At 33.6% G+C, this 14,801-nt stretch overlaps 1 protein-coding gene and 2 non-coding genes across 3 annotated transcripts; 1 reads left to right on the plus strand and 2 right to left on the minus strand.

Annotated features, from left to right (window-relative positions):
* Nucleotides 1–4,952: 4,952 nt before the first annotated feature.
* LOC131182862 (uncharacterized) lies at nucleotides 4,953–6,659 on the minus strand. The gene is made up of 2 exons (XM_058152207.1): nucleotides 6,177–6,659; nucleotides 4,953–5,867 (listed from the first exon to the last, which is right to left on the minus strand). Exons 1-2 carry the CDS (start codon nucleotides 6,657–6,659, stop codon nucleotides 4,953–4,955), a joined length of 1,398 nt encoding a protein of 465 aa, XP_058008190.1.
* A 172-nt stretch (nucleotides 6,660–6,831) lies between these two features.
* LOC131183750 (small nucleolar RNA R71) lies at nucleotides 6,832–6,938 on the plus strand. Its single transcript, XR_009151773.1, has one exon. It is a non-coding gene; the product is annotated as a small nucleolar RNA R71 (small nucleolar RNA).
* Nucleotides 6,939–13,314: 6,376 nt separating this feature from the next.
* LOC131183633 (small nucleolar RNA R71) lies at nucleotides 13,315–13,421 on the minus strand. Its single transcript, XR_009151673.1, has one exon. It is a non-coding gene; the product is annotated as a small nucleolar RNA R71 (small nucleolar RNA).
* Between the last annotated feature and the right edge of the window lie 1,380 nt (nucleotides 13,422–14,801).

A 14,801-nucleotide genomic window follows, 5' to 3' on the forward strand; every position in this document is an offset into this window, starting at 1 on the left:
CCCGTTATCCAGTTTAGTCAGCCTGTCGTAGGTTACTTGGGCAATGTAATTTATTGAAATAAATTAAGACTATTAGTAATTAAAAATATTAAAAATTAAATAAATGAGTTAATAAGACTTCAAAAGAATTAGTTACAATTATGAAATGATCTAAACCACATAAAAATTGTTAAGTAAAATGATAAAAGAGTTGCAAAAATAGGTATAACTTAACTAAATACTTTAAATGTACCTTTTATTGCCATATGAATATAAATTGAGTATTTTTATTAATTCTGTATATTGTACATTGTCACTGTGAATTTCGGAATTAAACGCTTCCAAAGCGAAACAAATGAGAACAAAAGATAATTAAAGATAATTAATATTAGACACATTGTATTAAATTAAATTGATTCTTAAATATTCAAATTATGCTTCGTTCTTTCTTTATTTGTATATTTTATTTTCTTGTTCTATTATTGCACCACTAAGCAGCAATGCTTAGCGCGATGGATTTGTTTTCTCGCGCAGGTACTTTAACTAAGATTTTTAGAGTCCAGATCTGCAGAAGTGTCTGAAGTATTCAAGGTTGTCACCTCCTCAGCAATGCATGTAGATAGGGCCCATATAGATCATATTTTATATTTTGTATAAAATGCTTAGTAATTGTATTGTAATGTATATTATGAATAAGCAATTAATAGCAATGTGATGTAAATTAATTAATTAGCTTTTTCATATGTAATTAATTTATATATCATGTAAATTATGAAATTTTGTAATTATTTTGTAAATTATGTAAATTAAGGAAATTTGAAAACTTTGCTTATGTAATTTGAGAATGTTTACATATGAATTGAGTGTGAATGGAAATGTATGGAAATGATTATGAAATTGAAATGTATGGATGAGATTTGAAATTTGAGAAAATTATGAGAATGATTGATGAGATCATTATGATTAGCAAGGATAAGACTTTATTTTGAAAATATTATTGAATTTCAAACAGGTGAATATTGAAATACGCCAAACGATAATAAAATAGGAGAAACTCCGTTGGTTTCTCCATCGAAAAGTAATTGATATTAAAAATATAACAAGATCAAATTATTAAAATAATAAAGTAAGACATGATAGGGTACTTCGGCACCGAGTGTGACACATTTCGCTCGGCTACACTGTAGTCGGGTGAGGGGTGTTACACATCCCACATGCCTCTTATTGATTTAAGCTGTTTTTCACATGCCTCATGTTGATTTAGAGGAGGAGCCTTTAGATTCTGCACGACCAGCTACACGGGGTATGTGGGAGTCCCTGAAACTTTCGGTGTGTTTTGCTCCAAAATCTCTATTTACACGATCCGCCACACGGGGCATGTTAAAGCCCATGAAACTTTCGGCGTGTTTCATTCCGAAGTCTCTGTTTACACGACCCGCCACACGGGGCATGTGGAGGCCCATAAACTTTCGACGTGTTTTATTCCGTAGTCTCTGTTTACACGACCCAGTGTGAATTTACATGCCTCATGTTGATTTCTGCTGGGTAACTCTTATCTTCACACGACCTTCAACACGGGGCATGTGGAGGTCCTTGAAAGTCTCGGCTAGTCTTCTCTTTTAAGCAAATTTTCTTCACTTTTCACTTTACTTTAAGCTTTCAAATTACTTTGAATTTCTTCTATATGGATCTTTTTGCCTCTAAACCTTATTAAAACCTATCAAAAATATTAAAATTCCGAAAATCAAATATAATGAAACTAAAATTAAGAAATTAACTAAAATAAGCATTAAAAGCATAAAATTACTAAACTAAAAAGGGCAAAATAGATGCAAAATTACCCTAAAATATCTATATAAAATGGGTTTATCAAATTCTCCCAAACTCAAATCTTTGCTTGTCCTCAAGCAAATTAAAAACAATTATATGCAATTAGGGTACCTTTTCTTAAATTCATGAAAATCACTCATTCAAGTTTTCAAACTTACCTCTAGCCACCAATAAACCATATACCCACCTTCAAGGTATAAGGAATTCAATTCTCATCAAAGTTATTACCGCTTAGCCTTAGGTCAATTATTCATTCCATCAAACCCAAACCAATTAATTACATAGAGAAATCATGCTAAAATAGGCTCTAGAACAATCCATAAACTAAAGCGTCTCAAATGATGATGGAAATAGTTTAAATGGATGAATAATGTGCCAATCCCATAGGCAAACCAACTAATCCAATCTCTACTAATGTAGCAAAACACAATCAAGAGATCAAAATGACTTTTAATAGTTGTAATGGGGCTAAGGGGTAATAATGTGGCTAACAAAGAAAATGTAAAAGGGAAACAAAACATGAAAATAATTAAATTGTTAAAAAGATCAAGATACACTTTTCTTTTATTTTTTATTTTTATTTTTATTATGTTTTGTTTGTTTGTTTGTTTTTTTTTTTTTTTAGAATCAAATGGGATGAAGAACTTTACAATAAATCACCAATGCTAGCATATAATTTTTTTGCAACTCTTTTAGGGACTATATAAATAACATTGAATTTTGCATTGCAATTGTCCCTTTTTAATCCACCCCCAAACTCATTTCTTTATATACTTGGGTGGCAAATAAAATTTTTTTTTTTCGCAACATGATATGATTGCTAGCCAATTTTACGTTAGTACTTCTCCCACTTGATTGTTATATACTTTTTTTTTTTTTTGCATATCTATCACTTAAACAAATTATTCTCACGAAGGGTTGGTAAGTGTTTAGGTTTAGGTAAATTATGGGTGCCAAGGAAATAAGAGGTATAAATGAAGGCTCAAATTGGTTTCAAAGAGAAATTTTTAAAGTGAGATTGGTTAAGGCTAAAAATGTGGGTTTAAAATTCGAAGAATGCCTTAATCATTTCTTTTTTTAAGTGAATGCTAAAATTTTGCCTCGAAAGGTCTAGAAGGCTTGTTCTAGGATTGGTGAGACACAATTAGTTATTTCTTATTCTAGAGTTTTCTTTAAGCACTCAAAACTCAATGTAATTAATTGGGTGACCCTTGGCTAAGAAGATATAAACCTAGATAAGAATCTCATAGCCTCATACCAATCCAGAACTTTCAATCCATCAAACCCATCTAGAGGTAAGCTCAATTGCTTTTCAAAATGATTATCAATCCTCTAAGAATTAGGTAAAAATTTATATATATATATATATATAATTTTTTTTTATGTATGCATGATTCTTAAAATGAATGCAAAAATTAAATAAAAAAAAATTAAAAAAAATGACATAAAAACTATACATAATCTATGTGATATCTATATGCAAGTGTATATATTTACATGGTGTAGGTGTATGGTGTATGTGAACTAAGTAACTAAGTATAAATGAAATACAATGAAATGCAATTTACGTAATGTAAATAAAAAGGATTAAAAATTTTTGCAAAAATTTTTCCCTCCCCCAAACTCAAATTAGACAATGTCTTCATTGACTTAAATGAATGCAAAGATGGACAAACAGTAAATAAACTAATCAGCTCATACAATATGTAAAATTGGGAATTAAAGCTAAATAAGAACAATTAATTCAAAATTAAGCTCAAAATAATATGAACAATGTAGCTCGAAGAAAATATGTGCAAAAGTATCCCAATTATATCAAATTAAATAGAAGTGAGTGAGGTGAAAAAGGGAAAAGTGAATTGAAAAATTTTAGAGTTCAGGTTTTTAGGTGAACATGTGCGCTGATTGAGTACCATAAGGCATGTTGAAGTAAAGGTAAATTAGCATGCCCTGTGTGATTTGGTGTAAGATGAATAACATGAGGCATGTTGGAATACAAGGAAAAAATGACATGCCCCGTGTTATTGTACATGAAGTGCTACATGAGGCATGTGAGACCCCTTGAAACTTTCGGCAGGTTTTACATTTTTAGCAGTTTAAAGTGCCCAAAACAGGTTCTGGTGGTGACACTACCCCCACCATACATCATGTTGAACCTAGTGTTAAATGACCAGATAAAAAACCCATAAATGTGATCCTAAACACACTAAAACCAAACCCAAAACTCAATTTGCACAGAATTTTCACTCAAAATTCAATTGAAACCCAATTAATCGCTAAGAACAATTAAAATCTATCAATCCACCAAACACAAACTAAAATATTATTCAAGTAATATTCACATTAACAATCACACCACAAGGAATAACACCCAAATTCAACCCCAAACTCATCATTAAAAATTCATGAACAAGGAATAAAATTCTGCTGCAGACACTGTTCAAATGGAAAAAATATGCAGCAAACTCAATCTTTAATGCATGCTTGACACTCAAAATAATAAAAATCAATACCTTGACACTTTATATTAAATTTCTATCAAATTAACACTTCAAAATACATATATCAACCAAACTTCCTCATTTCATCAAAGTATATTCAACCTAATAGCAATTTGGCATTAAAAAAAAAATACTGTTCACACTTAGATTAAAGTGCAGAATACTTCCCCAAACAGCAGTTACCCTTCTTTCTTATAGCATATTACTAACTCCAAATTATAGCAATCATCCCAACAAATTAAAAGAAACACAGAAAACTTCCCTTAAATCAGTAACATGGTTTTCTTTACAGCAATTTCCAAAACATCCAATCTTTGCATTTTGCCTACAAACCAAAAATTAGACAGATATCAAAATTTGAGTTATAAGGGATGAAATAAGAAAAAGAAAATTAACAAACTACTAAAAATAAAATTGGGTTGCCTCCCAAGAGGCGCTAATTTAAGGTTATTAGCTTGACCCCTTTTCAGTTCATGGTGGTTGGAATTGAAAAGTGTTGCCTCCCTTCTCAACAGGTGATGCAATAAATTTGTACATCAACTTTTTCCTATTGACTATGAAAACACCTGTTGCTTTGTTTAGAATCCCAACCACACCTTGCAAATTACTCTTACAAACTTGATATTAACCTTCTGCTTTGAGTTATTTAGATGGAGCCTTAAGTTTTACTCTTGGAGTTTCATTCTTATCAAAAGGAAGTGGCAAAGGAGACTTTTTCTTTCGCACTGTATGCTGATTACACTGAGAATGAAGAGTAATTTGACTTCCCTCCAACTTAATATCTTCTATTCTAATATCATTTTCTATAACATCCACCCTATAGTACGAATTTACCACAGTTGATTCCTTGGAATCTTGGAATAGATTGAATTCTATTTCCTCTTCTCCTACCTTCAACTTTAATTTCCCATTCTTCACATCTATATTAGCTCCTGCAGTAGCTAAAAATGGTCTTCCAAGTATAATGGGTGTTCTTACATCCTCCATCTCTAGAACCACAAAATCCACAAGAATAAAAAAATTTCCAACTTTTAATGGCATATTCTCCAAAATTCCCACTGGATATTTGATAGATCTATCAGCTAGTTGCAAAGAAATGGTGGTGGACTTCAAATCTCCTACCTTCAACTTTTCACAAATGGAGAGTGGCATCAAACTTACACTAGCTCCAAGATCACACAATGCCTTTTCAATACTTGTCTCTCCAATGTGACATGAAATAGAGAAACTTCCTGGATCTTTAAGCTTAGGGGGAAGTTTATTATGCAATATAGCATTGCATTCTTCAGTAAGTGCAACAGTTTCATAATCCTCCAATTTTTTCTTGTTTGACAATATTTCCTTTAGGAACTTAGCATATGAGGGCATTTGAAAAATTGCATCTGTAAATGGAATGTTTATGTATAACTTCTTCAAAACTTTCAAAAATTTCTCAAACTGCTTATCTTGCTTTGCTTTCTGAAACCTTTGAGGATATGGCAATGGTGGCTTGTATGGTGGTGGAGGCACATACTTTTCCACTTCTTCTTTTTCAACTTCCTTCTTCTTGTTTGCTTCCTCATTAACTTCATCGTGATTCGAAGTGAATTCATTCTTGTCTTCATCTTCTTTCTTCTTTTCCTCTTCTACCTCATCTTTCTCTTCTTCTCTCACAATTTTCCCACTCCTTAGGAACACTGCGTTGCAATGTTCTCTAGGATTCTCTGGTTGACTTGGAAGTTTTCCTTGTGTTTTGCTGTAAGAGCTTGCTTGTTGAGCTATTTGGTTTTCCAACATCCTGTTATGAGTGGCAAGCTGGTCTATCCTTGAAGTTAATTGTTGAATCATTTCTCCTTGTTTTTGTTAAGCAGTTAAGAAATTTTCCACCATAGACTTCAAAATTGAATCTTGGTCTGAAGACTGAACTGGTGGTTGTGGAATAGGTGCATTTTGATTCCTTTGTGGTGGAAATCTAGGTGGTACTCTGTTTTGCTGAAAATTCTGCTGTTGTTGCTGAAAATTAGGAGGTTGTTGATAATTCTGTTGCTGCCCTTGTCGACCTCCCCAAGAAAAGTTAGGGTGGTTCCTCCATGCTGGATTATATGTAGCAGAAAAAGGATTACCAACTGGTTTCTGATTGTAATTCCCAACAAAATCAACTTGCTCATTTCCAAACTCTTGCCCATAGGAAGGAAAATCATTGATACAATGCATATTTCCCGCACCAACATCTTCTGTATGACTAGATCCTCCAATTGATGAGTCAACCTTCATGCTTAACTTATCCATTTTTCTCGTCAAAGCATCAAATTTGGCATTGAACATACTCATGGCATCTAATTCATATACACCAGCTGGTGGCTTCTTCATTTCATTTCTTTCACAGCTCCATTGATAATTGTTGTAAGCAATTTTATCCAATGCTGAATAAGCTTCATCTTCTGACTTTTCCATAAGATCACCTCCTGAAGATGCATCAATTATACTTCTAATTGCTGGAGAAACACCATTGTAGAAATGTTGAACTAGCATCCATCTAGGGATTCCATGATGTGGACATCTCCTTTGAAGATCCTTGTATCTCTCCCAAGCTTCATAGAGACTCTCATCATTCCTTAGTCTGAAAGAAGTTAATTCATTTCTCAATTTTGCAGTTTTGCTGGGAGGAAAGTATTGAGTCAAGAAAGCTTATGACAACTCATCCCAAGTAGTTATTGAACCCGGAGGTAATGAATGCAACCACTCCCTAGCACGATCCTTCAAAGAAAAAGGAAATAATCTCAGTCGGATGGCATCATCTGACACTCCATTTATCTTCAGCATGTCACTAATTTCAAGAAAATGTGCAAGGTGCACATGTGGACTCTCAGTAGGACCTCCCCCAAACTGTGATTGTTGAACCATTTGACAAAGTGAGGGCTTCAACTCAAAGTTGTTTGCTTCCAGTCTAGGCCTTGTAATACTCGGTCTAAAATCTCCAAAATTAGGAAAAGCATGATCCTTAATTGATCGGTTGTTGTTGTTTGCCATAGCTTCTATCACTTATTGCTCTTGATGTTGCTCTTGCTGTCTTTGAATTATGAGTTCAGCTTTTCTTCTTTTTGACTCTGCTCTTAAAGCATTAGCTGTCTTTGCAATCTCAGGATCAAAAATTAAATCAATTTCTGCACTTTTTGTTCTTCTCATATAAAAGATATGTACCTGAAAAGTCAAAATAAGAAAATCTCAAAGTAAAATGATAAAGAAGAGAAATTAAAATAAAAAACAAAATGCCCAAATAAACCAAACAATCAATCGTCTAATATCAAACAAAAACAACTCCCCGGCAACGGCGCCAAAAACTTAGTTGTGTACTCTGCAAGTATACGGGTCGTTCAAGTAGTAAAGAAAAGATATCGTTCCACAGAGAATTGTTGTTTGAGTACCAAACTATCAAAGTCACAATTATTTGGGCTATCGATAATTTGTGCCAAAAATAGAGTAAGAGGTGCAACAAATTAAATTGAAAAAAATAAGAAAATTATAATGAATTAAGCAATTAAAATTCTAAGCACTATACTAATTTACTATAATTTTAGCAAGTGACAAAAGATTTAATTAATTAATGATAAAAATTGATTCCATAGTTGAGGTTCATGAAGTAAATTTCATTGAGATTTGGATGGGCAAAGCCAAGATTAATGAAAATACAAGTTTGAAGGAAGTTGATTCTAATTTCCTTTAATTTCTCTTTCAAGCAAACTAAAGAGTGTTTTAAAGGAAACTAAACCCCATTCTCATGCGATGTTTAATTACCTAAAACCCTTTAAGCATTTTAATCAACTTGAAATTTCTCTTAACCCATTAGTTTATTTCTAACACTAGGTGATTAAGTTCATTATCTTGATTATCTATCATAGATTTTCACCTCTCGGTCCTTCAATCTAAGATTAAGAACAAAACCCAAAGGGTACCAATAATGAATATGTAAATAAGCACACAAGATAAGAATCAAAGCTTATATATACTAAAAATCTAGTTAAAACCAGTCCAAATCCACAAATAAAACTTAAATCATTACACCCAACTCTAAAATCTTAAGTATCTACTCACTCATGCTTGTATTTACAAGTAGAAAATATAAAATAGAGCAAGAAAACATGAAAATAAAACTAAAAATAAAAGAACCCAGAAGAAAAAGATCCAAATCTCTGAAAATGGAAGATGGAAGACGTCACTCTGCAGGTGTTCCTCCTCCAAAAATGGCGTGCTTCCCTCTTTCCTCTCTCTTTTGATTTTTCTCTCCCTTTCTCCTTATGGTAAAAATGAGAATATGATGATTTTATATCCCCTCAAGGGTTGCCCTAAAAATAGTCTCTAAAGGGATAAGGACAAAAGGTGTAAAAGGTGTGAAAAGAGAAAATTTTTTCATGTCAGCAAATCTGCTAGCGCCATCCCACATGCTTCATGTTGATTTAAGCTATTTTCCACATGCCTCATGTTGATTCAGAGAAGGAGCCTTTAGATTCTGCATGACCAGCTACACGGGGCATGTGAGAGTCCCTGAAACTTTCGGCGTGTTTTGCTCCAAAATCTCTATTTGCACGACCCGCCACACGGGGCATGTTAAAGCCCATGAAACTTTCGGCGTGTTTCGTTCTGAAGTCTCTGTTTACATGACCTGCCACACGGGGCATGTGGAGGCCCATGAAACTTTCTGCGTGTTTTATTCCAAAGTCTCTGTTTACATGACCCAGTGTGAATTTACATGCCTCATGTTGATTTCTGCTGGGTAACTCTTATCTTCACACGACCTTCAACACGAGGCATGTGAAGGTTCTTAAAAGTCTCGGCTAGAATTCTCCTTTAAGCAAATTTTCTTCACTTTTCACTCTACTTTAAGCTTCCAAATCACTTTGAATTTCTTCTATATAGACCTTTTTGCCTTTAAACCTTATTAAAACCTATCAAAAACATTAAAATTCCGAAAATCAAATATAATGAAACTAAAATTAACAAATTAACTAAAATAAGCATTAAAAGCATAAAATTACTAAATTAAAAATGGCAAAATAGATGCAAAACTACCCTAAAATATCTATATAAAATGGGTTTATCACAGGAACACTACGAGAGCAGATCAAAGCATTTGACCACTTGGTATTTCCATGTCAATTCAGTTACAAGTTAGAGAAGCTCCCACAAAATGACAAATTACCACTAACAAAAATATTTGCAAACCCAAAAAACCACTGATACTTGCATCAGCAACTCACGCTACCACAATACTGAAATTGAACTATGTCTTATGCTACTTTGGCTATGTCAAGAACTAGGGCAAGCTTAGCCAAAAGGCCACATAATTACAAATTCATTATAAAGGAGAAACTAATTGCAACCACTAATTATTTTTCTCATCCACAAATCATTCACAATTTACCTCACAAAGCACTCAAACAATGCTCGCAATTTGATGGACTAAATTGCAACTCTTCACTCTGTGAGCTCTCTATCATATAATGGCTAACCAACTATTTATATATATAGACTACTAAAAAACCAGTCCTTTTGAGACTCTAATAATTAAACTTAATTTAAATTCTATTAAACTTCCTATTTTATCTAATTTTTTAATTCTAATTTAACTTGGACTCTAATAGATTTTTTATTAAATGTAAAATTATTTATATCATTTCTAATTATATAAATGGGAACAAAGAATGGTAATTTTATACTTTACTATTAAATAAAATGAGATTTATAATAACAACTGAATAAATGGCCGAATACACTCAATATATATACCGAATAGATAGCACCTTGATAACAGGTGATTTATTTTTAGCTCATTTTATACTTATATTGTCTTTGGGACATCGCTTAATATACATATAGCCTTTGGGGCATATATCAAGTGGTCACCCTTTGGGGGTAGCTCTGCATATGTGTATGATCAGTATTTTTATTGCTCTTGGGCCAATAGAGTCATCATAAAGCCCATGATTCTAGCATTGCTATCAGGCTGCCAGAGTTTATTTTATGCGTCTGAGATGTCAACACTATTTATAGGAAGCGTATGCGGATATTGCAGATTTTCTGATATTTCAACACATTTATTACTGAAATGTTTTTACAGCATGAAATTTTTTTCTTAGCTTAATTGTGTGATTTGGAATAAATTATATTTATTCAGCTGAATTATTCTACTATAGTAGGTTGGTACTACTAAGTATCAAAACTTTGTCTTTTCCCCTTTATTATTTATTTATCCACTCACTGAGTTTGTACTCACCTCTCCCAACTTACTAGTTTTGCAGGTGATATAAGGTGATTATTGAGCATCAGTTTGATGGTTAAGAGTTCCAATTGGCTAGACTCCACAGTTCTAGAAAGGAAAGGATGAGGTATCAGTAGAGCGTTTGGGTGTTATATGGGATCATATGAGATCATATGCAATTGACCAACCACATATCGTGCCACCTTTCGAGATAAGGTCAACAACAATACAAGCGATATCTTTTTTTTTTTTTTTCTTTTTTTGAAAGGTTGCAATTTTATTGAAGATTAATCAGACATTAAGTTTAGTACAAAGCTAGATTAAGCCATGGGGTTACAAAGGAAATTTGGATTCCTCACGGCTTTTGTAGCTAAAAAGTGTGCTACTTTATTCCCATACCTTTTAACATAAATGATGCATACATTTTGCATAGTCATTTAGGTCTAATTTTATAACCATTTTTATTTGATTATTAGCCATTTTTAGCTAATTTCATTAGCTAATTAGTTAGTTTTTCATAGTTGTCAATTTTGCATTAATTTGTAATTTTTACTTTGTTTTGTAGGAAAAATGGTGTTTTTGAAGGACTGAAGAGAATTTTGCCATTGAGGAGTGTCTTCTACAGTCAAAGATGTCAAAAACAGATTTTCAAGCTGAAATATGCATTGACCGAACTGTGCATAACTTGCCGCATAAGCTATGCAGATCTGCATAAGGAGAAAGATCACTGTTCCAGAACCAGCCGAAATGTGCATAAGAAGACTGCATAGCTTATGCACATTCTCGCCTCCCTTATGCACCTTCACGGAATTGCACATAACCTATGCACCAAGTCATGCAGTTTCGCATAAGTGACTCAGAACCAGCCGAAAACTGCATAAGGGACTGCATAACTTATGCAGTCCACTTATGCAGTCCCATAAAGAGTTCATTAATGAGCTGGCAGGAGATTCCCTCAAATAATCCCTCCTAGAACATACCATTTTAGGGCTCCATGTCAGAAAAAATGCTATAAATAGTCTCATTTTCCCATTTTAGAAGGGGGAGATAAGAAGCAAAGAAGAAAAGGAGAAGAGAGGCAGAATTTGAGGAGTCACTTTCACCTTCCACACCATTTTCAACCAAGATTTGCAGATTTCTTTCTTCCCTTATATTTTTCTACATTTCTAGTGTTTAATTTCTTATTTCTTAGCTTAGATTAAAACTTTATCTCCTTATAAACTCATAATATCTTGTAAGCATTATGGATAGTGAGTAGTTTACTTTTGATTCTGGAGTAAGGGTTGTAATATTTGAGATATTTTGTGGATTTTGATTGGGTAATCCATATTTTGTGGTCTTAATGAGTTTTATTCATTTCTTGTATGCTTAATGACATGCTTAGTGTAGGATCCCATTAAGTGATGTTATTAATCCATGGTTGAAGCACCGAAAGGAGAAGGCCTTGTGATAGATAATCAAGAAATTGGACTTAATTAACTTAGACCTAGAAATAGGCTAAGGATTAAGAGGATTCACAGATTAATTAAAGAACTTAATGGGTCTTAATTAATTCTAACTCCACGAAAGTAGGATTAGTTTGATTAAGGCACTCTTTGTCTCACTCGAAAGGGAATTCAAAGGATTTAAGAATTAATCTCCTTAAAACCCATAAGTTTCATAAGATTGGACAACCAATTTAAAATCCCAAAATAGCTCGAATATGAAATCCCAAACTCCGGAATCACCTTTTTACCATTGTTAATTTCTAATCGAATTTAATTACTTGCCATTTTAAATCTTGCCATATTTGAACTTGCTTATTTCAATTTGATGCAATTTTAGTTTAATTAATACATTGATGAATAGAATATTAATTTTGCACATATAGATTTCACATTCTCAATACCCATTAATTCATTACTTTAATTTCATAAATATTTCAATTTACTCAACTTTTATATCAAAAATTCAATCATTAACACAACTCCTCGTGGGATCGATATCTTTTCTATACTACTTGTACGACCCGTGCAGTTGTGGTTGGGACGCATCAAGTTTTTGGCGCCGTTGCCGGGGAGTTGTTTGTTTAAGATTGAATTCTTGATTATTTTAGTTGTTTATAGTTTTATTTTTGTTATCTTTTCATTTTGTGTTTGTTTGTTCTTTTTCAGGTACTTTTAATCTTTTATGAGAAGAGCTAGAAGCTCAAGTGACACATCCTTACTGTTTAATCCTGAAATTGAAAAGTTTTGTAAAGCCAACAAGAAAGAAACCAGAAAAAGAAAAGAAGCATTGAGAGAAACTGAATTAGAAGCAGACATGGCTGATGAAAGAATTAGAATTGGTGTTGGTAATGCTGGAAATGGTCAAAACAATGAAAATGAAGCCCAAGGGGAAGAAGTTGTTAATGCTAACGTGCCTAGGGGAAGTATGATGGATCATGCTTTTCCACGTTTTGATGACTTGAGAGAGAGCATAGCAAGACCAAGAATTGATGCAAATAGTTACAAGATGGATTTTGGAGTTCTTCAAATGATTCAAAATTCTCAATTTGGAGGACACCCTTCTGAAAATCCACACACACATTTGAAGAAATTTGCTATGATCTGTGACATGCAAAAACAACCTGGAGTGTCTGATGATGCAGCAGGATTGAAGCTATTCCCATTCTCTTTGAAAGATAGAGCATTGGATTGGCTTGATTCTTGACCTCACAACTCCATTACAAATTGGGAGCAACTCACTGACGCATTTCTTGCACAATATTTTCCACCTGGAAAAACTCAAGAATTGAGGAATCAAATGACAGCTTTCAGACCAAGAGAGGATGAAACTCTTTATGAGTCATGGATGAGATGGAAGGAATTAGAGAGATTATGCCCACATCATGCCATTCCAAAATGGATGATAAACCAGAATTTCTACACAAATGTCACTCCTGCAATTAGAGGGATTATTGATGCTCAAACAGGAGGAGAATTTATTATGAAGCATGAAGATGAAGCTTATGAGCTATTGGAGAAAATTGCAAAGAATACTCATCTTTGGAGTAGTCCAAGAGGACCAGCTCCAACTCAAAAGAGACAAGCTGCTGGAATGTATGATCTTGATCCATTCAACATGATTAATGCAAAATTTGATGCACTTACAAATGTCCTTGCTAAGAAGATGGAAGATTTGAGTATGTTGGTTAGTTCATCATCATCAGCTGGAAGTTCACAACAAGTGGCTTATGCAGAGGAAACTACCAGCTGTGGAGTAGATTATGGAGAGCAAGCAGCATATGTTGGTAATTATGGAAACAAGCAAATGGGGAATCCTTACTCTCAAACCTATAATCCAAATTGGAGGAATCATCCCAACTTTTCATGGGGAAATCAGCAAAGTCAAGTTCCAAATCAGAATTTTCAACCACAACAGCAAAGTCAAGTTCCATATCAGCAAAATAGGCAACCATTGCCTAATTTTCAGCAGAAAAATATGAACCCTCCACCAAAATAGCAAGAACGAAATTCCACCACTGAAGCTTTATTGCAACAAATTCTTGCTAACCAAAATAAGCATGATGAGGAGATGAGAGAGATGAAAGCAAGGCTGGAACAGATGCAGACACATAACAGAATGCTGGAAAATCAGATTGCACAACAAGCATCTTCCTCAAGTGCCAAGTCTTTTGGAAAGCTTCCAAGTCAACCAGAAAACCCAAGAGAGCAATGTCAAGCTATTACTTTAAGAAGTGGGAAAGTTGTAAATAATGATGGGAGTGAAAAACACGAGAAGAGTGAAAATGATGAGAAGAGAGAAAATGAGAAAAATACTGATGAGAGTGAAAAACAAGAGAGTGCAGAAAAATGTAAAGAGGAAATTGAAGAGAAGGAAGAGAAATATATATCTCCTAAACCCTACAAGCCACAACTTCCCTTCCCACAAAGATTTCACAAAGCCAAGCTTGATAAGCAATTTGGGAAGTTCTTAGAGGTTTTGAAGAAACTTTACATAAATGTGCCTTTTGTTGATGCTCTTTCACAAATGCCCTCTTATGTAAAATTCTTGAAAGAAATTCTCTCAAACAAGAGGAAACTTGAAGATGATGAAACTGTAGCTTTGACAGAACAATGTAGTGCTATCCTTCAAAGGAAACTTCCTCCAAAGCTCAAGGATCCAGGGAGTTTTTCAATCCCATGCCACATTGGAGAGTCTTGTTCTACAAAAGCTCTATGTGATTTAGGGGCTAGTGTTAGCCTTATGCCCCTTTCCATTTATGAGAAGCTCAA

The sequence above is a fragment of the Hevea brasiliensis genome, chromosome 9, assembly GCF_030052815.1.
Source record: "Hevea brasiliensis isolate MT/VB/25A 57/8 chromosome 9, ASM3005281v1, whole genome shotgun sequence".
In the NCBI taxonomy this organism is placed as follows: domain Eukaryota; kingdom Viridiplantae; phylum Streptophyta; class Magnoliopsida; order Malpighiales; family Euphorbiaceae; genus Hevea; species Hevea brasiliensis.

Bases quoted from the DNA above. Each gene is read 5' to 3' on its own strand.
- LOC131182862 (XM_058152207.1), bottom strand. From the start codon at position 6,659: ATGAAGAAGCCACCAGCTGGTGTATATGAATTAGATGCCATGAGTATG. The intron at 5,868-6,176 runs GTGGAAAATTTC...GAAGTTAATGAG, and splicing joins ATTCAATTTTGAAGTCTATG to GAAGCAAACAAGAAGAAGGA.